Here is a 23,916-nt window from a genome sequence, read left to right as displayed (position 1 = left end):
GATATCTTTCAAGTTCTGCTTGATGTACAGAATCTGAAAAAACTTGGAAGTATACTAACTTCCTATCTGTGTTTTTATTTTTTGTGATATTTAGTCTGAGTAACTCGTTTTTACAATCTTCGGGATTGAGATGTAAAAGTCGTTCTATATTACTCTGGTAGAATGATTCGTGGTCAAGTCGGTTTTTATTTCCATTTGAGACTTGTGAACAATGTACTTTCTTTTCAGAAAATGTTGCTGTGAATTTATATCCTATAACTGTTGTTGCTCGGGCTTTTGAATAAAGTGTCGCTATTACATTTGTTGTTTCTATGGCTTGTGGTTCTGTTTCGCATTGTGATACTTGATTTATTGCATATTTGTGTAGTGTTTTTTGTTCGTTTTCGTCACAATCGTAATGTGTTACTAATAAATCTTGGGGTCCTGTGCGGGGGGAAGGGTTTATGTTTTGATTGGAGATTACTAGAAAAAAGAGTTGGAGAAAAATCAATATTTTTAGAATATACATGTGTATGATAATCCTGAGTATGGGTTATAAAATGTGATGTAACCAATTGTCTTTTTGGTATATCTGTCGTATTTGTATATTACTTCAGTTGTTATAAATGGTGGTGGTAGTGATTGAGCTGTTATATTTGGTGGATTTAATGGATAGGGATGTTGAGTAATGTTGTTTAATTTAACCGTGATTTCAAATTTTAATTGTAGACTATTTTGTTGGAGTATTTGGATGTTATGAGCACGAATGTCTTCGTGGATGTCTTGTCTATACTGTAATCTATTTAGTGCCCAGTTGTGGAGTCGGTTACTTTCTGGGTGTTGTCCAAATAATGGTGGAGGTGCTGTGAATGTATTCCAGTCTAGTCTTAAAGGAATATTTGTTGATGATATTTCTCGGTATCTAGCGTCGAGGTTATTTGGGAAATTGAAGTTAAAAGGTGTTGGTGAAATCTGGCTGATTGATGGTGTTGATGGTAATGATAATGTTTCTGGTAGTGATGAGGATGTTGTTGTATCCGTAGAAATATCTATTGGATCATTGATTAAATTTGGTTCACCTTGTGTGAATGAATGTGTTGTCCAATATGGTAGTCGTGATGTTTGGTTTGTAGGGTTAAAGGGATTTTCACGTATTTGTTCAGATGTTGGTGTTGAACCTAAGTAATCTGATGGTAGGCTTGAGGTGCTACGTTGTGAAAGAAGCGTAGGGGTTTCTGGTAATATACCGATGGGGTTTTCTGGAGTACTTTGTGATGGGGATTGGGGTATATCAAAATGAACTCGGGGAGTTTGAAAATTTCTGTTTCGTCGAGGATGTACAATTTGTCTATTTATTTCGACTGTGTTTTGATTTTGACTAGGATTTCGTATTCTACTTAATTCTTGTGGTAATGTTGGGTATAAGTTATATGTTGGTTCACTTAGAGGTGCTTGTCGTTGAACTGGTTCTAGTGGTTCTGATAAGCGAGCGTGTCGTTCTTCAAAGGTATATGGGTTATCTTGAAAGGAAATTCGTGTAGATGCTTGGGGGTTTTGGGTAATTGAAGGTGGTGTTGGGTTTTCTTGGGATGATGTCGGTGAAGACTGACTGTGTGATTGTTGGTTAGCAATTTTTGATGGTTTTTGATCTATTCTTTTATTGAAAAAATTTATGTTTATTGTAGTATTCTTCTAGAAAGAGAATTAGGAGGATTGTTGCTAGGGCGAATGTGATAATTGCTTTCTTTATACATTTGCATATTGTCAAGATGAGGGATGATAGAAATGTTATAAAAATTACAAATAGTAAAAAAATATCTGTTCTACTAAAAATGGTTCGTATCATTTAGATAAGTTTTGTGAATCGTACCTGTGGATATAGTCAATAGCTTTTGAAAGCTGGAGGTATAGTTCGAATATGGAATAGAAAATTAAAAAAATATTGCAAAAAATGATTAAGATTATTACAAAAGATTCAAAGGTATCAAAAAGAAATATGATGAAAAGTTTAAATATTGTGAAAAAGTTTGCGAGAATGTTTAGAATTATGGTAACTGGTCGAGAGAAGAGCATTTAAGAAATGGCTTCTCGATCGAATATTTTTTGTTGTTTGAGGCAATTTTCAAGTGTGGTCGAATTATTTATTGGTTTTTTGACAAGTGGGTCGAGTTTTGTGAAAAATTGTTGGGGGCAAATTTTATGGTGATCGGGAGGTCTTCTTTGTCTTTATTTTTATTTGTCAAATGATCTGGGGTATTTTTGAGATTTTTATACTTTAGGCTAATTAAAATGGTCGTTCTTTTACTTTAGGCTAATTTAACATATTTGTTTTGGGGATATTTGAGGTCTGAGTTGGGGAAATATTGTTGATCTTTGGGTTATTAGATAAGGGAGGGTTATGATATTATGGGTATATTTATTTTAGTTGTCAAGTTGGAGTGTTTTGCTTATTTTTGACCTGGAGGTTGCAAAGTTATAGTTAGAGATATGCCTGGAGTTTTATATCGTTCGTCTAGTTGATCTGTGTTAGAGTTAGAGAAAGTGACGGATTTGATGAATCCTATTGGCTAATTATGAACTAGAATCGCTGCGTGTTTTGTCAGCATGTTATTTTGAAAAATGAAAGTTGAAAATATATTTCAGAGGTGTAAAAATTATTAAATATGAAATTAAAGCTGTTTTTGAAATTCGACTTTCTTTAATATTTTAGATTGTGGAATGAATGTTTTATAGTTTTTACGTGGTTGATTTCTAAGTCGTGATGACTCTCTATGTTCTGATTTGTCGATTTGTTCTTGGGGTATTATTTTTTCTGTCATTTTTCTATTTTTTCTTTCTTTTTGAGGTGTATTTTGATCTAGCTTTTTTGTATTGCTTTTCGTTGTAGTTGATTTTTCATTTTGGTTTTCGAGGTGAATGTCATGTTGTTCTTTTGGTTTATTTTCCATTTGTGGGTTATTTTGAATAACTTTTAAACCTGTGAAAGAATATAATTGAGTTAGTTCGCGTAGTGCGTATTCTTTTGGGTAATAAGGTAATAGGTTGTTTCGATGTTGAACAATTTCTTTTTTGTCTGAGTCGGTGATTTTATAAGTGACGTCAGTGGGTTTGGCAATTATTTGGTATGGTCCTTTACGAAGGGGTTGTAATTTTTTAGAAATTCCTTTTTGAGTGTTAAAATTGGGTATTAAAACAAATGTTCCAATTTTTAAATCTGAGGCTGGTGTAAAGCGTGAATTTATTTGTTCATTAATGTTTTGCCTTTGTAACAACTTTTTTGTTACTTTTTGGTAAATTTCATTGTGTTTTTTATCTCTGTTTAAAATCCATTCGGTGTGTGTACCGGAGGCTAATTTAAGAATTTGTGGGTGATGAAAATGATCTTCATCGTGTGTTTGTAGAGGTAGGTTATAACAAATTGAGTCTTTATTCGGTTGACAATAACTTTGTGCTTTTTTATGAGAGTTTGCTGTAAACATAATCGGTTTGGTGGCCTTTGATTAAAAACCATTTCATATGGTGACATTCCTAGAGTTGTCGTGATTTGTGAATTATATGCTAAGGGAAATAGTTTTACATCTGCTGACCATTCGGTGTATCTTGTATCATTTCCATTGATGATACATCTAAGATATTCTTGTAGTGAACGGTTCATACCTTCGACTAAGCCGTTTGTCCAAGGTGCGTGAGATGTACGTGGTTTGTGTTTGATGTGATATAAATGACATAGTGTGATGATTTCATTATTTATGAATTCTGTACCGTTGTCTGTAACTAAAATTTCTGGTAGTCCGAATTTAGCTATCCAGTGTTCATAAAGTGTTGTGTAAGCATAATAAGCGTTACAATGTGGTACTGGGTTAAGTGCTACATAATGTGTAAATGCGTCAACAATTACCATAATGTAGGAGTTTCCTTCGGATGAGGGTGAAATTGGTCCTTTTGTATCAAATGAAATACGGTGGTTAAAGTACAAACTTTGTCCTTTAAAATCTTGTTTTTGTGCTATTTGTTTTTGATTTGGATAAGGTTTATTTAGCTGACATACTATACAATCATTGCATAGTACTTTTATCCAAATTGGTGCATTTGGAAAATAAAAGTTTTGTATGAAATTTGAATATGTTTTCTCTGATCCAGAGTGTCCTTTAATGTTTTGTGTATGTGAAATATTAAAAGCTATAAGAATCATACTTAAAGGGAGACAGGGAACTGTAGATTCATTTAATTTGTATTCTAGAAGGTCTGTGTTTTCCTTAATTGTTGTATTATTAAACTTTCGAAAGTATCGGAGGAGTGTTTTATTTCCTATAATAGTTGTATCTGCCTTGACGGGTTTAGTTTTATATTTGTGCCATGATTTTAGTTGTCTAATTACTGGGTCAAGATTTTGATATTGTTTCAAAGTATTAATTGTAATTTTATCTGTTGGGGGGAGAAAAATGTTTTTAATTTCTAATTGAGATAAAGGAATTGTATCAAGTGGGTCATGGAGGTCAAAAACTTGATTTATTGTGTATTTCGAATCGTTTGTTTGTGGTCCTGATAAATTTATTTTATCAGTTAGATTTTCTTTTTCAATTAATGCAAAAAGGTCTTTTTTATGTGGGTATTGTTTTCTTCTTTTTTGTTGTGTGTTATTTTTTATCCATTGTGAATATGGAATTGGTTTAAAAGTTGATGTTCCAAGTAGATCAACTTCGTAGTGGTTATTTTGACAATCTAAATAAAGTGGGAAGTGTTGTAGATTATTTATCTGTGATTGTTCAACGTCAGTTTTTACTGCATATTTGCATTCTAGTCGGGGTGATGTTTCATTTTCTGTAAGGTAGAATTTTATATTTTTAGGTATTTCAACTGTAGTTTTACGTGTAAGTAATTCAGGTGGTGTATTTCGACTTAATGTGTCTGGTAATGCAAGATTTTTTCCTGCTGTCCAAACTATATATAAGTTTGGGAATTTCATTAGAATTAATTGAAATCTATAAACTCGGTGATTCGGATTGGATTTTTGTGTAAAGAGAAAAATGATTGGTTTGTGATCTGTAAATAGAACTGTTGGATGTTTTGATCCAAGTATCAGAAATTCATATTCTGTTAGTGTATATATTATGGCTGTACATTCTCTCATTAGAGTTGAAAGTCGTAGCTCTGCTTGAGTGAATAATCGAGAATTTGCTGATATAAGGTTCATTTTGTTTGTACCATTATGTGATTGTAATAATGCTGCGCCTATGCCAAAATTCGAAGCGTCGCACATTGCATAAAATGGTTGATTTGGATCTGGAATTGTATTCGAAATTTGTTCAGTTAAGAGTTTTTTAATTTTTTCAAATCGTGCTTGATGTTCTGTGTTCCATTCAAAATTATTTTGTTGTCTAAGTATATTATAAAAAGGTCTTAGGTATAATTGCATTTTATAGACATATTTGCTTAAAAAGTTTAACATTCCAAGGAATTCTTGGATTTTCTTTTTGTTTGTTGGTGGTTGGAGCTTCTGAATAGCATCAATGCGTGATTTTAATGGAGTGATTGTTTTTCTTTCTATATTATGTCCTAAGAATTTAACTCTTGTTAAAAAGAAATGTGATTTATCGGGGGCGGCCTTCAGATTTTCGTTCTGAAGTATTTTGTGGTAGTGTTCTAAAACTTTAAACATTTCTTCTTTTGTCTGTGATTGCATAAAAACATCGTCTAAATAAGTGATTGCGTTTTTCTTGAGTATTAGTGGTCTAAAAATTTTGCTCATAAAGGCTGAAAATGCTGCTGGTCCTATGGATATTCCATAGAATAGGCGGTTGAATTCATATTGCTGATTTCCAATAACAAATTGTGTTAAGCGTCGCGATTGTTCATCTAGTGGCATTTGATTATATGCACTATTCATATCTGCGGTTGTAAAGTATTTTCCATTTATTTTTGTTAAAATAACTTGTATTGGTTCAATAGGCCAATTGCATTTTGATTCGTCTATTAGTGAATTAACATATCTAGCGTCTAGAACTATTTTTAATGATTCTCCTTTTGCTAGGATGATAACAGGGTTGATAAATGTGTTACCTTTTGGTTGTTCTTCTTTGTTTACCGGTGATATAATTTTGTATTGTTCTAAAATGTCGAGTAATCTGTTCACTTTATCGTGTAGATGAATTGGTACTTTACTTGCTCTTTGTTTTTTGAAAACTGCGTCAGGTTTTAATGGGAGATGTAGTGATGAGCTGATTTTGCCAACATCAAATTTGGATGTTGCATAGACTGATGAATATTTTATTAGCTGTTTGGCTAATTTATCAAATTCGTCTTGTGTTATTTGTGAATGTTGGAAGTTAAACATTGTTAAAAACTTCTGTTGAGTCTCTGTGTAGTTACTTATGTTGAATGTAGGTTTGAAATAGGGGGTTTTTGTGAAATAGTCTGTATTTCTCTTTTCATTACTTATTATATTATTTATGGATAATTCTGTTAGATAAAGGAATTGTATCAAGTGGGTCATGGAGGTCAAAAACTAGATTTATTGTGTATTTCGAATCGTTTGTTTGTGGTCCTGATAAATTTATTTTATCAGTTAGATTTTCTTTTTCAATTAATGCAAAAAGGTCTTTTTTATGTGGGTATTGTTTTCTTCTTTTTTGTTGTGTGTTATTTTTTATCCATTGTGAATATGGAATTGGTTTAAAAGTTGATGTTCCAAGTAGATCAACTTCGTAGTGGTTATTTTGACAATCTAAATAAAGTGGGAAGTGTTGTAGATTATTTATCTGTGATTGTTCAACGTCAGTTTTTACTGCATATTTGCATTCTAGTCGGGGTGATGTTTCATTTTCTGTAAGGTAGAATTTTATATTTTTAGGTATTTCAACTGTAGTTTTACGTGTAAGTAATTCAGGTGGTGTATTTCGACTTAATGTGTCTGGTAATGCAAGATTTTTTCCTGCTGTCCAAACTATATATAAGTTTGGGAATTTCATTAGAATTAATTGAAATCTATAAACTCGGTGATTCGGATTGGATTTTTGTGTAAAGAGAAAAATGATTGGTTTGTGATCTGTAAATAGAACTGTTGGATGTTTTGATCCAAGTATCAGAAATTCATATTCTGTTAGTGTATATATTATGGCTGTACATTCTCTCATTAGAGTTGAAAGTCGTAGCTCTGCTTGAGTGAATAATCGAGAATTTGCTGATATAAGGTTCATTTTGTTTGTACCATTATGTGATTGTAATAATGCTGCGCCTATGCCAAAATTCGAAGCGTCGCACATTGCATAAAATGGTTGATTTGGATCTGGAATTGTATTCGAAATTTGTTCAGTTAAGAGTTTTTTAATTTTTTCAAATCGTGCTTGATGTTCTGTGTTCCATTCAAAATTATTTTGTTGTCTAAGTATATTATAAAAAGGTCTTAGGTATAATTGCATTTTATAGACATATTTGCTTAAAAAGTTTAACATTCCAAGGAATTCTTGGATTTTCTTTTTGTTTGTTGGTGGTTGGAGCTTCTGAATAGCATCAATGCGTGATTTTAATGGAGTGATTGTTTTTCTTTCTATATTATGTCCTAAGAATTTAACTCTTGTTAAAAAGAAATGTGATTTATCGGGGGCGGCCTTCAGATTTTCGTTCTGAAGTATTTTGTGGTAGTGTTCTAAAACTTTAAACATTTCTTCTTTTGTCTGTGATTGCATAAAAACATCGTCTAAATAAGTGATTGCGTTTTTCTTGAGTATTAGTGGTCTAAAAATTTTGCTCATAAAGGCTGAAAATGCTGCTGGTCCTATGGATATTCCATAGAATAGGCGGTTGAATTCATATTGCTGATTTCCAATAACAAATTGTGTTAAGCGTCGCGATTGTTCATCTAGTGGCATTTGATTATATGCACTATTCATATCTGCGGTTGTAAAGTATTTTCCGTTTATTTTTGTTAAAATAACTTGTATTGGTTCATTAGGCCAATTGCATTTTGATTCGTCTATTAGTGAATTAACATATCTAGCGTCTAGAACTATTTTTAATGATTCTCCTTTTGCTAGGATGATAACAGGGTTGATAAATGTGTTACCTTTTGGTTGTTCTTCTTTGTTTACCGGTGATATAATTTTGTATTGTTCTAAAATGTCGAGTAATCTGTTCACTTTATCGTGTAGATGAATTGGTACTTTACTTGCTCTTTGTTTTTTGAAAACAACGTCAGGTTTTAATGGGAGATGTAGTGATGAGCTGATTTTGCCAACATCAAATTTGGATGTTGCATAGACTGATGAATATTTTATTAGCTGTTTGGCTAATTTATCAAATTCGTCTTGTGTTATTTGTGAATGTTAGAAGTTAAACATTGTTAAAAACTTCTGTTGAGTCTCTGTGTAGTTACTTATGTTGAATGTAGGTTTGAAATATGGGGTTTTTGTGAAATAGTCTGTATTTCTCTTTTCATTACTTATTATATTATTTATGGATAATTCTTCATTAAGAATTGTGGATTGACAAATATCTAATAATTGGAGTATATTATTTACGCGATATTCTTTTTCGTGTATTGGTGACATCGTAGCGTTGGTTTCGCAATAGCCTAAAAGTCCTAAAGGTAATGTTACTTGATAGGGTGTATTGTTGTATACATGTAGAGATATAATATCTGAATTCGAGTTTTTCAAATATTTTATGGATGAGATTGTGATTTTGAAAAACTTATGGATAGGTTTGAATTCAAAATCTGACATATAGAGTTGTTGTTTATTTTGTTTTTTATCATATTGGTGAACTTGTTTTATTGAAAAATTATATATGTTTCCTGATAGTGGTTTCAGGTGTTTTCTTTGTTGGTTATAGATTGGATAAAATTTTGAAAAGAATGGTGGTTGTTTATTTAATCTTTGAAAAAATGTTAGTGATGTGTCTTTTGTTTTTGTGTATTTATCTTTGATTAGTATTTTACTATTCAAGATGTTGATTGTTGGTATATATTTAGAGATAATGGGTATTCCAATGATATTGTGTTTAATATCAGTGATATGAAATATTTGCTTAAATGGTTTATTTAAAATTTTATTCTGCTCTATTGTTCTTGCGGGGAGAAGAAATAATTGAATTTTTCCATAGTTTACCAATGTTGATCCTTGTGCTGTTGCTAGTTTACTGGAGGTTTCAAGAGGTGTTAATTTTGGGTGTAATGTTTTTATCTCATTCCATGTGGGAATGTTTATTATGTTTGATTCTGCTCCTGAATCAATTAGAAAATCAATTTCAAGATCTGGTGGTTGAAATTCTTTGTTTCTTGGACTTTCTAAAAGAAATGGTATTGTCCAAATTTTTTCTTTGGGTTGTTCTTTTTGTATATTTTGATAGATGTGATTTGTATTCAAGCATTTTGTTTTGTCATTTTCATTGGATTTATTTGTAGTGTTGATTTCGTTAGTTTCTTGTGTTGTTTGTGTGGAATGGATGGGTTCAATATAATAATTGTGAAGGAGTTCTAATTGGTTTTTATATATATGTGATGAAAAAGGTTGTTCATATAGAATAGGTTCGTAGTCATTTTCGACTGTTATCATATTGATGGAGGTAGTGTTTTCTGTTTCACTTTCTGAATCTGATGATCCACAATTTATTTTATTTAGTTGTAGTTCGTCATTTACTGTGTCATCAATACCTGGGGGGTCTGATGTTGTTTCCTGATTTGATTGTACTTGGTTTATATGTCTTTGATGTTTAGGTGTACTACTTCTGTGGCGATTGTTGGAATTGTTATAATGATTATTATTTCTGTGTGGTGATTGGGAATAATTTCTATAACGATTAATATAACTTGAATGTCGATTTTGTGAATTGTTTCGTGATCTATTTTGATAATTATTGTTTGATCTGTGATAGTTTGATCTGTTATATGAGTTATTCCTTGATCGATTGTTCGGGTAATTCTGATTTCGGTTGTTTGAATAACTTCTATTTCGATTATTGGAGTAGTTTCTATTCCTATTATATGATGAGTTTCGTGACTGATTGTTTGGATAGTATCTATTCCTTGATTGGGAATTAGATCTAGAAACAAATTGTGTTGTATTTGAATTTGATCTGGAATAGTTATTTCGACTATTTGGTCTATTGTAATGATTTTGTGACGAATTTTGTGTATTTCTTCGTTCTGGTGATCTTCCTCTATAACTTGAGTTATATGGTGATTGATTTCTCGTGTAATTGGTATTGTTCGGAAGTGGTTTTCCTGAACTGTTGTTGCTGTATACATTTTTGTTCGGTAGATTTTGATCTTTCTTCATGTACTGATAGAATGATTTATTTGGTTCTTTATATTTTTGAGGTTTGTTTTGATTATCTTGTTGTTTTTGTCTACATTCAGAAATGCTATGTCCGTATCGTCGGCAATAATTACACCATTTTTTGAAAGATGGTTTGCCTTTAAAGTTTGGGTGTTTTTCATAGATATTGAGTATTTCAGTGATTTTTTCAACAAGGTCTGTATCTGATTCCTGTATATTGTTGATACTTGTGGTATTTGTTTCGATTCGGTTAACATATTGTAATTTCTGATTTTCTGTTTCTTCAAGTTTCATTGTGATTTCCGCTTGCTCTAGCTTGTCTACTTTTTTTCGAAAATCTAAATCGGGCTCTCGAATTGAGGAGGGATGGGATGCTCTCTTTTTTATTGCTATTTTCCTTAATTGAGGTGTTAAGGTCATCATTAAGATTTCTGTCATTTTTGTGTTTTTATAATCGTGTGTATTTAATGAATATGCTTTTCGAACTAGTGTTTCGATACGTACTGCTAATTGTTTGATGGTTTCATTTGGTAATCTGCGAATTTCATTACATAAAACTCTTTGTTGTTGTTTGTTTCTTTCGGAGTCAAACATTTTTGAAAATTCTTGTGTAAATCTCTTCCAATTTGATTTTATTTCTATAGGCAATACTGAAAACCATTTTTGGGCTGCGCCGTCTAAGGTTGTCTGTATCAACGCTGTGCGTCGATGTATCCAGTTTTGATGTAGTGGCGTATTAATTGGTTCAGGTCCTATATTTAAAATTAAATTTGCTGTTACTGCATTTAAATAATCTTCTACAGAATATTCAGGGTCTGTTCCTGTGAATACCATTAATGGTTTGTTTGATGTTATTGATGATCCACCCATAAGGTATGGATTCATTGTCATTTGTAATGATTCTGCTGCATTTGGCATTTGTGAAAAATTTGAAAGTTGATTTTTTGTTATTTCGTGTTGTTGAAGATAATATGGAAGTGGTATTTCATTTTGCATTTGTGTTGGTTGAAAAGACTGTGTATTAATTGGGTTTTGCATTTGTATTGGTTGTTGATTTTGTGTATCTATCTGGTGTGGAGAAAAAATTCTATGATATGTATATGGTTTCTGTACTCTTGTCCGCGATGTTCTTGGGTATATGGTGCAAATATATCTGGTTGTAAATAATCATCATCAGAGGATAGGTAATCCGTTTGATGAGGTGCTTGTTTTTTATTTTTATTCTGTTGAAAGAATGGGTAATTTTCACTATGATCCTGTGGAGGATGTGGATTAGCTTGAAAATTTACTGAATTGGTTGTTGCCATTGGATTATTCCAATATCGAGATCTGATTTGATTATTATTATTATTATTTCGTGGAGGATAGTTTGTTTTTGATGAGTGTGTATAATTATAATTATGTTCCGCAGAATTGTTTCTTGTGAACGTTCTGCGTGTTTTTGACGGTATTGTCATGGGTCTATATGTTTGGTAATCCATTTGTGAATATTTTGGAGCAACCGAAGGTTTAACGGTTGATTGTAAGGTTACCTGTGCTAGTGAAGTGTGTGTATTTTTTGGTGTTGTTAAATTTGGACGTATCGGTGAAATACTTTGTTGTGTAGTTGTTGTTTGGACAATTTCTTCGTTTATGAAGTGCGATGGTGTCTGAATATCTTGTTGAGTGAGATTCCTAGTTCCATTGAGGTTTTCATTCAGTCTGTTCCTGTGAATACCATTAATGGTTTGTTTGATGTTATTGATGATCCACCCATAAGGTATGGATTCATTGTCATTTGTAATGATTCTGCTGCATTTGGCAGTTGTGAAAAATTTGAAAGTTGATTTTTTGTTATTTCGTGTTGTTGAAGATAATATGGAAGTGGTATTTCATTTTGCATTTGTGTTGGTTGAAAAGACTGTGTATTAATTGGGTTTTGCATTTGTATTGGTTGTTGATTTTGTGTATCTATCTGGTGTGGAGAAAAAATTCTATGATATGTATATGGTTTCTGTACTCCTTGTCCGCGATGTTCTTGGGTATATGGTGCAAATATATCTGGTTGTAAATAATCATCATCAGAGGATAGGTAATCCGTTTGATGAGGTGCTTGTTTTTTATTTTTATTCTGTTGAAAGAATGGGTAATTTTCACTATGATCCTGTGGAGGATGTGGATTAGCTTGAAAATTTACTGAATTGGTTGTTGCCATTGGATTATTCCAATATCGAGATCTGATTTGATTATTATTATTATTTCGTGGAGGATAGTTTGTTTTTGATGAGTGTGTATAATTATAATTATGTTCCGCAGAATTGTTTCTTGTGAACGTTCTGCGTGTTTTTGACGGTATTGTCATGGGTCTATATGTTTGGTAATCCATTTGTGAATATTTTGGAGCAACCGAAGGTTTAACGGTTGGTTGTAAGGTTACCTGTGCTAGTGAAGTGTGTGTATTTTTTGGTGTTGTTAAATTTGGACGTATCGGTGAAATACTTTGTTGTGTAGTTGTTGTTTGGACAATTTCTTCGTTTATGAAGTGCGATGGTGTCTGAATATCTTGTTGAGTGAGATTCTTAGTTCCATTGAGGTTTTCATTGTGTATGACGGTCGAGTTTAAACTGTTATTTCGAGTATCAGGTAAAAATGTATTGTAGTTTAATGGTGTTGCGTCAATGGTTAATGGTACTACTCTTACATAATCTCTTGTATAAGATATTGTACTTATTGCTTGACTTGAAATTGATTGTGGAAAATTTATGAATGCATAATGAGACCATTCGGGGTCCCAAATGTAGTCTGACTGTTCTGTGATGGCGGTATCATCGTTTGAATTTTGAGATCTAAAATTTTTTCTTGCTTGTGAAATTAAATCTATATTATGTGTGAAATAATCTATTATAAACCATGCCAAAATTTTTTGTAAGTCATGTTTTGTATGTTGTGAAACTTCATCTTTAGTGAAATTTTCTTTAATTATATTTAGGAAAGATGAGAATAGTGTGATTTCATGTCGTACCCTTATATGTTTGGATGTCTCTGTCGGTGAGACATTTGGGATTGGGATTTCGTTTTCTAATATTGAGATATAACTATATATTATTGCAAAAACTTGATTAGTAAATATGGAGTTTGCTCTTTGTGAGTTATGATATTGTATGCTTTTTATATATTCTGAGAATACTTTTGAAAATTCTAAATCAAGGTCGTCTGTTTGAATTACATATTTGCGGTGATTCGGGTTTGGTGAGGTTAATTCTATGGTGTAGATTCCGTAGTGTTGTGTCAAATTACATATATCTTTCAGATAGTGATCAATAATTTGTCTTTTGATTTTTACATCTGGGAACTCTGTTTTACATGGGCTGATTCCGGGTTCAAAAGAATTTAGGAGTAAATTCTTGCAAAATATATGCTGTCCTCTATCATTGGTTGCATCTACGAGGAAGGGGAAGATATTTCATCATCTGGACTATCTTCACTTGGAGTGTGTGTTTGGCTCATTTTTTCGTTTAATGACTGTTAATAGGTAATTATCGATGTGTCTAATTGGTTGATTCCAGTTATATAAGTATACTGGTTTGTGTTTATATTGCTTTTTTATTCGTCTTTTTCCTCTTTTTGATGAATTTGAAGTTGTTTCTGAGTCGGAAAAATATAGTTGATCGTGAATGGGACAACTTTTATCAATTGATTCTTTTAATTTATAAAGTTCGTCTAAATTGCTGGCTTCTGATTCTGAAAATGCGTTTCTGTTTTTGGAAAATCTTTTTCGTGTGATTTGTCTTTGTTTGTTTATTATTTTTCTTTTTAGTGTTTGTCGTTTTGTTCTAATATATCCAACTGTTTGTGTATGAGGTGTGATTACAAGATCGTATTTTTTGTTATCTATTTCACAGTTGTGTAATACGATTGTTTGTTTGTTTCCTAGATTTTTAAATGACATAAGGCTTAGGATGACGGATGCAGAAAGTTGTTAGATGATTTCTATTTTCTTAACCTGTTAGTCCTTACGATTTTTTGGTTAGCTTAACCTGGGTCTATTTTTTCAGGGTTGGAGAGAAAAGTATATCGATTCCGAAGAATGATTTTTTACTTTCTCGTGGCTAGTATAAGCTAAGGTGTTAACTTACTTAATCTTACTTAGGGGTAGTGATTGTGTTCAAGGGTTGGAGAATAGTAAATCGATCCACAAGGTTCAGGTATAATTAGAACGCGAGTAGTTCGTTAGATACTATTTTAAACTTACTAAGTCTAAGATTTATCCTGGGTCTTGATAAGAGGAGGGTTCAAGTGAAGGATGAATAACCGAAGTTCTTCACTGTTTATCCTAATTTGAATGGTTAGTTTTGTTGAAAAATTTCTATTAGTCTTGGGTTTTTAGAAAGGGTTGGATAGTGAATCGACGTTTGAGGTCGTTAGACACTAGCTAAGTGGGTGGGGGAGAACAAAATTGTTCTTTTTGATCCAAGGATAGGCCTTGATGATCAAGTTTTAAAATTTAATTAAATAGAAAATGAATTAAGATCCAAGGATAAGCCTTGATGATCTGATTTTAAAATTAAGTGAATTTAAGTTTAAAATGGTTTAAATTTGTTTAAGAAAAAGATTTAGTGTTTTAATGATATTAGTGAGCTTATGATTGCTGTTATGTTTTAGGTGATGAAGCTGGGACAATTGGATGATTTTATGATTACTAACAGTTTATTGTCATGCTACTAATTTTTGTTTTGATTTTCAATAAGTATTTTCCAAACATGTTTTATATAATACTGCAGAATTTTAAGAAAACGATCTGAGATCTTTTTATCAATCGTTATTGTATATTAATAGTTTTGTTTTAGCGCCTGAAATGATTATGAAGATTGACTTCAAAATTTTATGTTTGCAAATGAAAATCTAAATTCATTGCTAATAAAATTCTAAATATAAAAGTTTGTGTTGGCTTTTGCCGTACTATCATATAACTATTTGGTAAGTTTCTATTTTGTCGTATGTCGTCTCTGGTTCGAGGTCTTCTTGCAATTCCGGGTAGTTCTGTTATCGTTCGGAATATTGGCTCTGATCTATTGAGTCGTAGAGACATTTCGATTAAATTATCGTCGTATAACATTTTTTAAATGTTTTGTCTAAATTCTAATCTATTTTTGGTTAATTCTAGGCTATTAAGGTCTTGTTCGAGACTTATGGTCGCACCAGATGAGTTATGACCGAGGTGGTTAACTCATAGAGTAATTTCGGATAGGGTACACCGTCTGCTCGTCACGCTATCTTATTTTCGGCCGGATAGATTCGTGCAACTTCTTAGTCTAATACCGATCCTAATCTTACTCTTATACTATCTAGTCTCAGGTTGTTTAACTAGTCTCTGCTAGGCTCAATAGATCTAGGATATACTGGTTTATTGCGGCTGCTGAAGTTCTCTTGGAGAGGCAACTAATTTCTAAGTTAAATTCAAATCTCTCTGGTGCTGAAATTACAAGTAATTTCAGCACTTACAAATAAGTGGGTTGTTAGTTAGATGGATCATGATTGGTTAATATTAAATACTTTACAGTGGTAAAATATCTAATTTATCCAATCATAAAATGTAGTTTAGATCAGGTTCCAGTTGAATTTAAAACAGAAAACCGGTCTGAAGGTCTCGTCAGATTATCACGGATAAGTTAAATTAACGGAAGGAGGGAGGGCGGGATGGTGGGCGCGAAGAGGAGTGGGTGAAGTAGATGGTGTTAACTTGATACAAGAAATCATTTATCTTTAATATAAATCTGTCTGTTCCATTTTTTCCCCAGCACTTTATACACTCTGAATTATAACATAAGCCGTTTTTCGGCCCGATGATACTTAAACTCTTTTGTGAACTAATTAATACTCAAGATATTATGGGGTCCAATTAGTTATTTTTTAGATCTTAAAGACGTGAATCACATAAATTTTTTATCCTAAGCGCCGTCCTTTTTATTCTAAAAAACCAGGGGTGGGGGTTTGAACTTTAGCGAGTGAATTTAGCGAAGAGCATCAATGTCAGCTGAGAGAGGAGTGGTTAACGGTTGCTAATTGTAGTAGTAATGACTGAACTTTATCATCTGCATTTCAACGTTTTCCTTTCTGCGTTTGGCTTTGCAACCCCTCCTATATTTGTTCTATCTGAAACTCTGAGTGTTTTTAGATAGGATGCTTTTCTGTTTGCAACAGGTGCAGTGCCTGAAAAGGACATGGCCAAGTATCTGGACCAGCCGTTCTACTCTGTGTTGATTGACACCCGAGACAGGGCTCCCCAGACCACATATGTACCCAGTGCCAATATCGAACTGCTGCCTCACAATAGAGTGGGTTTTATTAAATTTTTTGAGGAAGTTGGTTTCCTTTGAAATAGATTTTCATAGAAGTTCACGCTTATGAAACGAAAAAATTATATACAATCGAGGATGGAAAAAGAGGCAAATTTATACATTTTATGGCAATAACTCAGTTTCAGATCGCCTAATTTTCCAGATTTTGTCTTTGTTAAGTAGTTTCATTCTTATGACCAAATTGTGAGCAAATTTTTGAGTAAAACTCGAAATTCAGTTCAAAATGAGATAAAGAGACATTAAAACTTTAGTGTTTTTCTTTACGCTGTATGAGGATGACTAATTGATTTTTAGATCATTCACCCTTCACTAGACGACTATTTTGAGAACTTTGACGGTCACTCCCAATACATCATGCGGCCATGGCTCAAACGCATCTACCCCCATGACGGACCATAATTACCATGTATGGTCACCTTAATCTCGTCCATACGGCAATCAAGCAATCCATGTCGTCTGCTAAAATATGGCATCTTAGCCGAGTTATTTCAGAATCAGTCGGAAAAAAAAATCATCAGTTTGACAGTTAGTTGCTAAATTATTACATAAAGCACAAAGAGTAATTTGATCAATTGGAATGTTTTTTTTTTCTCTTCAATTTGGGGGTTCTAAATTAAAATTAAAATTCATTTTGACAAAAAATGTCAATATATATGCATTATTTCGTTGCCTTAAACTATTCTAATGCGCTCTACTGCAATATGTTAATTCTGCTCTGAGATTGAGCTCTGTTTTGCTTCGTAATTATTAGCTCTAAATTTGTGTAGAATATTGAAACCTATTTACAAAGATGTGTATAGTTTTCTGGTAGAAATTAGTTTTAAATAAAAAAAAATGGTCAATTGTCTCTTTTTTTTTGTCGGAACAACGTCAAGAGACATTTACTTGATAATGACTCCTAGAAGATAATTTCTCCGAAAAATGAAAAAATTTCTAGTAACTTCATAGGAGACCGTTCTGGATAGAGAATTTGTTTCATACAAACTTGAAAGTTATACAGGATTGTGTTAGTGAAGATTTTAGTTTTTTGGTTGGCCTGTTCTTTCTCTTATCGACGGCTCCACGATGTGACGGGAATGGGTTTAACACAGCTTGTAATTTTTCTTTTGTGTTTACGTTTCGAAACATCTGTTCCTTTTTAAGCGCCCTGTTCTAAAAAGATTAGCAAAAATTCAAAGAAAAAATCTACTTTCATCGATTTTTGGTTAAAGAAAAAAGTCAACCTTAATTGATTTTCGATTTTTAAGAAAATTACTTTCTGTACTTAAATCATGATGGTCAGAACACTCTGCGCTAATTGCCAAGCAAACGGCTTTCCTTGTTGTTCTGATCACTCAAAGTGGAAGAAATTTGTCTTCGCTAGTCTTCGACTTTTTGATTTTTTCTACATGCAGAATCAGGTATCACAAATAATAATCGGAATGGGATGAGTGAGCTATAATTTCAAAGTCTTTTTAGCCATGGTTTGAACAACAATAAAACAGTTTTCAGTATTGAGAAAAAACAATGAAATTTTAAATTTTTAGTGCAATTTTGAGCCAATTACGCGAGCAAACAGGCTTCCAATAAAATTACTCTTCAGTTTTTTAGTTCCTTTCTTCTGATTTTTCTGTCTTCTGATTGTTAGTTATGTTTACACTAGTACGCAGCGTAGTGGATTATTTACGCTTGCGATAAGCAAGCTTTATTAATTGGAATCTAGACTTTTTTCGGGTTAACAACTTAATTAACAAAACCACTTGAATCACTAGTCTTCATTCACGCGCACACGTGCAAATTTAAGTTCTACAGGTCTACTGATACTAATGACAGTTCTTTCAAAAAATAATGTCTTAAGTTTTTGAAGACAAAATATTCTGTTTCAAAAAAAAATTTTCGGACTATTGTTAGTCTGATTATGTTTTGTCAGCTTAGTTTGGTGGTTACATCACGAAATTTTCATGTTTTTTTAATGTTAACTGAAAAATATTTGATAGCTTGGCTTACATCAAAATCAAGCTTTATTAGCTTTTCAGGCACGCATGTTTATCCAGAAAAATATTCGCCTGAGATGGTAAAAAACATGTGTTTGAATTTTTTTGGTGAGTTTTAAGCTTCATAATTTGTCTGTCCATGTGCCAAAACAAGAACTGTTTTTGAAGTTTCGTTCACAAGAGCAGATCCTTTTACTGAATTTGAAAGACTTCAATGTCGTTTTTTCTGGAACGTAGGCAATATCACACGTTGGCAATGCCGAGGTATTTGACCTTCATGAAGCGGGTTGTTCAAATGCACCCCTTTTTACTGGTTCTGGCAGTATGCATGAGATGCTCTATTCTGCAAACACTTGCCATGGTGTCATGGTGATAAAATGATTAATCAGATACTGTTTCGGCGTAAAGGTAATGATCATCTGTTTTAGAGTAATGAGCTTAGTGAAGTGTTTTTTTTTCAGGAAATATTAAAACGCTTGAATAACAAGTTGGGCATTCATGAGAAAGAAAGAAAAAATAAATTTCTCCGTTCACTCATAACATAATTTTAGCAATTAATTGTTATAAGAAATTTTAAAAATGAGACTCGGAGAGGAAAGATAACGGGGCCATATGGCCCCCAAGCGCCTACCCTAGTAGCTATGTATGTTTCTTTCACTATCAGGAAAAGTAATTTTTGTAAATGTTTGTAGAATTTGTTTATTCGTAATTTCATCCATATATCCTAGGCTACGAGCTTCTGGACGGTCAAGTATCGTTATTCTAATCGAAATCCTACATTATACCTTCCTAAGCAGGCAACCGCCGGTAAGAAACAAAAAACTAAATTTAAAAATGTTTTGATTTTTTTTTTTGAATTATAAAATCGTCGATATCTCGTAAACTAGAGCTCCTGGAAGGTCAAGTTTTAGCGTTGGAACCTCAAACTTAAGATACACTCCCCGTTAGCATAAAACCACGGGTTCAATAACTTTTTTCTACTTATAGTTTGAAAATGTAATCGGTCAGATCTTCATTTCGCACTAAAAACACAGTTTTTAATGTATTATAAAATATTACTAATTCTGTTCTCGAATATCTTTCAATATCCTCGGATTCATTTTTTGCGCCCACAGAAGGCTGAAATTCTTGGTAGCGCGAAATCGAATGGAAAACTGATCGATTTTTTTCTTACATATGGGTTATGCTAACTGTTGGAGGAAACGCCGCTTCTTTATAAAGCTTTTATTCAACACTATCTGAAATCAACATTAACATATAACAAATATATAACATTCATCCCCGCCAAAAGAAAAGTCATTCATAACGCCATACAATTTCATCATCTTCGGGTTTTTCCTTTATCTCTGAGCTCCCAACAGTAGAGCCATAAAATTGAGTTTGTTTTCTATTCCGACAACTCGTTCTTCGGCCAACTTGCTCGCTTGGTACTCGCACATCGTTTTTTTGACTGTTGATTGTTTCATCGAATTCTCCGGTCGTTCCCGTGGGTTCAGACGTGTTTGTATCAGATACTTCATTCGGAGGGTTCGGCTCATTAATATCCATTTGTTCACCATCTACTTCCACCGGTTGATCTGAAGGTTCGGAGACTTGAGAACCAATAGCAGGCATACGTGACTCATCTTGTACCGGAGGAACACCCACTCCAGGGGCCAACGAAGAAGTAGTCACTGTATCAGTCCTTCCGTTAGGAAATCGTACTCTAGCATAAAAAGGGTTAATTACCTGTTCAATGTTAACTGGAGTCACTAATGGATCGTCCTTGTTGCGGACAAACTTTTTCAAATAAGCGTCGCGGCCTGATGATAACCAAGACGGAAATGAGAAACCAGCACTGCCACGTCTGTCAAAGCGAAATAAACGTGAATGAGGTGTTTCGTTGGTAGCTGAACATACTAACGTTCGGATGGATGCTAGGGCTTGAGGAAAGACATCTTCCCATTTTTCAAGTCCAAGTTGTTGTGAGTGTAAAATGCAGCGAATTGCCGTCCATATCGTACCGCTGAATTGTTCAGTTTGGCCATTTCCACTAGGATGGTACGGAGTTGTACAAGAATGAGAAATGCCGTTTTCATGACAGAACGAATTAAAATCACTGGACACGAATTGTCGCCCTCTGTCTGAATGGATAAATGCCGGAGTTCCGAGCAAAGAAAACAGATTGCGCAAACATGCAAGGACACTACTACTGCTGGTATCTTTAATGAGAAATGCGAAAGGAAAACGACTATACTTGTCAATGACAGTTATCATGTGCACAGCACCAGACTTGCTAGATGGAGTTTTTGGCCCAACAAGATCAATACCTAAACGTTCAAACGGCTTACTAGCTCGAACAACAGAACTTCTAACGCTTAGTTTATAGAACCGTGGCTTGCACTCTTTGCATGTTGAGCAGCTGTCAATACATTTCTTTACTTCTTCTAGAGAAAAGGCGAGTTTATGCCTCTGAATGTATTCCCAAAAACGGTTTATCCCTGGATGTGCTAACGATTTGTGAAGCGATGTGATCTGAGAATCCTGAGCAACAGCTATTCTTGAAAGTGCATCGGCTGAAAGGTTTTGAGAGCCAGGGCGGTAACTTATTTCATACCTATACTGAGATAGCTCCAAACGCCAACGGATCAACTTCTCGTTCTTGATACGAGACTTCTGACGGGAGAAAATGAAAGCAATGGCTTTTTGATCAGTGAGAACTGACGTTGGATAAGATCGTATAAACTGTTCCCATTTTTGGAAAGCTTCCACAACTGCCATCGCTTCAAGTTCGACTGCGGACTGCTTCTGTTCAGCGTTAGATAAAGTACGCGAAAAATACGCAATCGGCCTGTCATTCTGCGCAAATGATGCTCCTATAGCAGAACCAGAGGCATCCGTTTCTATTCTGATTGGAGTTCCATTGCTCTGAGGTATGACAAGCGAAGATTTGGCAATGTCGGCCTTCAATTGCTCAATTGCATCGAGAGCTTTTGGAGAAAGGGGAAAACTTTTGGCACTTTGTGCTTGCAATATCGGCAAGATTTTATTTGAATAATCGCTCACCCATTTTGCATTATAAGCGAAAAAAACCTAGAAGTCGGCGCAACTGAACTGCTGTGGTAGGAATAGGATAATTCATCAATGTTTGTAACCTTTGTGGATCAGGTCGCTTTGTCCCGTTCTCAAGTATCTGGCCTAACATACTGATCTTCGTTATACCAAACGAACACTTGTCTTTATTAAGAGTCATTCCAAGCTCCTTAGAAACGGCTAAAAATTTGTGCAGGTTTTTTTATCGTTGCCTCCCACTATCACATCGTCAAGATAGGCTTTCGTCTTTTATAACTTATGTTCACTAATTATAGAGTCCATGCACTTCTGGAAAACAGGTACTGCATTCGTTATTCCGAATGGTAAGCGACAAAACTGATAAAGTTTCCCATTGACTTCGAACGACGTTAAAGGTTTATCACTTTCCCTAATTTCAATTTGATGGTAAGCTGATTTCAAATCAATTTTGGAGAAAACCTTCCATTCAGCTGCTTCATCAATAATAGAATCAGGATTAGGGAAAGGATACGCGTCGACTTCTGTATACTTATTGATAGTTTCTGAGTAATCAATTACCATTCTGGGCTTGCGATTGTTGCCTTTAACAACGAAAGCCTGCGCACGCCATGGTGAATGCGACACTTCATTTATTCCTGACTCCAAGAGTCTTTCTACTTCCTTGTCCATAAAATCACGATCCGATCGTGATGAGAAACGTGACTTCGTTCGGACAGGCTCGGCTACCTTGAGTGTTCTTTCAGAGAAAAGAGTTGGTGGCTCTACTTGAAGCGCTGGAAACATGGCTGATAGCATGGATACGACTGACTGCGAACCTGAAGGTTTTGTGAAACTGATTGGCTGTCTGTGGCCGCCTGGTTTGAATTCGATAGTTGTATGTTCGCCTAAAACATCAGTCCCTATGATCATGTCAGCAACCAAACGATCAACTACCTTGAAAGTGACAGTATACTTGTGGCCTTGAATTTCAACAGGAACTGTCGAAAATCCCACACACTCCAAACTGGTTCGATTTGCCATCATAGTATTCGAGACCTGAGAAGACATCGGCAAGTTCAACTGCTCGATAACAGATGAGCATACGAAAGACCCAGTAGCACCAGTATCTATTAATGATTTAACTTTATGTTTACTCCGAACAAAAACTTCATCGAAGAAAGCAGTCTCGGACGACAAAGAACACAAAACAGCATTCACGCCTTTGTCTTTGTCACTTCTATTGTCATTTGGGCCCGTAGTTGATTTACAAGCTGCTGCCCAATGACCTGCTTTGCCACATTTATGACAAGAATCATTTCGGGCCGGGCAGTTTCTATGCAAGTGGTTGCCATTCAACCCACAGAACTGACAGCTAGACCCTCTACGCCCGGACGCAGTGCTTTGTTTATACTTTTGAGCAGGCTTGTTGCTGTTACGAACCGCATTGAGTACTTCGCTGTTTTCTTCCTCGACCTCTGCGTAGGCAAGTGATGGGGTCGCTTCGTTGTTGTCAGTTTTGAACTGACGTGAAAACTCGTTTGAAACTTCTTCTGCACATGCTACTGATATGCAGTGCTCCAACGTCGCCTCAGCATCTTTAAGCTCGAGCAAACGCACCCGGATCATATCTGATTCGACGCCAGAAACTAAAGCATCTCTGAGACGAGCATCTTGATGTTGTTTAGCAGTCATCTCCTTGCATTCGCACTTTTGAACTGCTACCTTCAAGCGTTTAACAAAATCGGTTACGCACTCACCGTGCTTCTGTCGACATGTCAGCAATTGATGCCTTTCGTACAGGACTCTTGTCGGTTTCTTAAACTGGCGATCAAGAATGGTCAAACCTTCATTTAGTGTAGTTGCTTCTTCTAGAAGAGAAAACAAATCTGAACCGGCCTGAGTACGTAGATGGATGAGTTGATGACCATCATCGGTAATGTCATTGATAGCCAGTCCATCGGTGAAGCACTTTCTCCACCATCGCCACTGCTCGGGTGTCGGGTTTGCTGGAAGCTCTGGTGACTTGAACTTCATTGTTGAATAAAATTGTTGGAGGAAACGCCGCTTCCTTATAAAGCTTTTATTCAACAATATCTGAAATCAACATTAACACATAACAAATATATAACACTAACAGTTTTGTTTTCGACAGTCTCGTGGCCCTTGTCTTCTTCTCAAACGAGAATATATTGTTTAAAAAATTTTGTAAGAGAAATTTTGCGACTGCACGAAGCACGAATTTGAGTAGTTCGTAATCATGAAAATCAAACACCGATAAGAATTCAATCTCTAGAAATATATCACGAGAACTCTCGCTACGCT

At 34.2% G+C, this 23,916-nt stretch overlaps 2 protein-coding genes across 5 annotated transcripts in view; one reads left to right on the top strand and one right to left on the bottom strand.

Moving 5' to 3' along the window:
- The window catches only part of LOC134851235 (F-box only protein 21-like), a 41,198-nt gene extending 23,794 nt beyond the window's left edge, over positions 1–17,404 (top strand). For all 4 annotated transcript variants that reach the window (XM_063867233.1, XM_063867231.1, XM_063867232.1 and 1 more), the window contains exons 5-6: positions 16,434–16,567; positions 16,886–17,404. In XM_063867233.1, coding sequence (XP_063723303.1) covers positions 16,434–16,567; positions 16,886–16,990 — 239 coding nt within the window. In that variant the 3' untranslated portion in view covers positions 16,991–17,404. The remainder of the gene's footprint in view (positions 1–16,433; positions 16,568–16,885) is intronic.
- A 2,164-nt stretch (positions 17,405–19,568) lies between these two features.
- Positions 19,569–23,628, bottom strand: LOC134851894 (uncharacterized). The gene is made up of 4 exons (XM_063868168.1): positions 22,174–23,628; positions 21,269–21,507; positions 19,981–20,269; positions 19,569–19,586 (listed from the first exon to the last, which is right to left on the bottom strand). Exons 1-4 carry the CDS (start codon positions 23,626–23,628, stop codon positions 19,569–19,571), a joined length of 2,001 nt encoding a protein of 666 aa, XP_063724238.1.
- Positions 23,629–23,916: the final 288 nt, after the last annotated feature.

The sequence above is a fragment of the Symsagittifera roscoffensis genome, chromosome 7 (genome assembly GCF_963678635.1).
Source record: "Symsagittifera roscoffensis chromosome 7, txSymRosc1.1, whole genome shotgun sequence".
Taxonomy (NCBI): Eukaryota; Metazoa; Xenacoelomorpha; order Acoela; family Convolutidae; genus Symsagittifera; species Symsagittifera roscoffensis.
The sequence above is the reverse complement of the archived record's forward strand: the minus strand, read 5'-3'. Positions and strand labels throughout refer to the sequence as shown.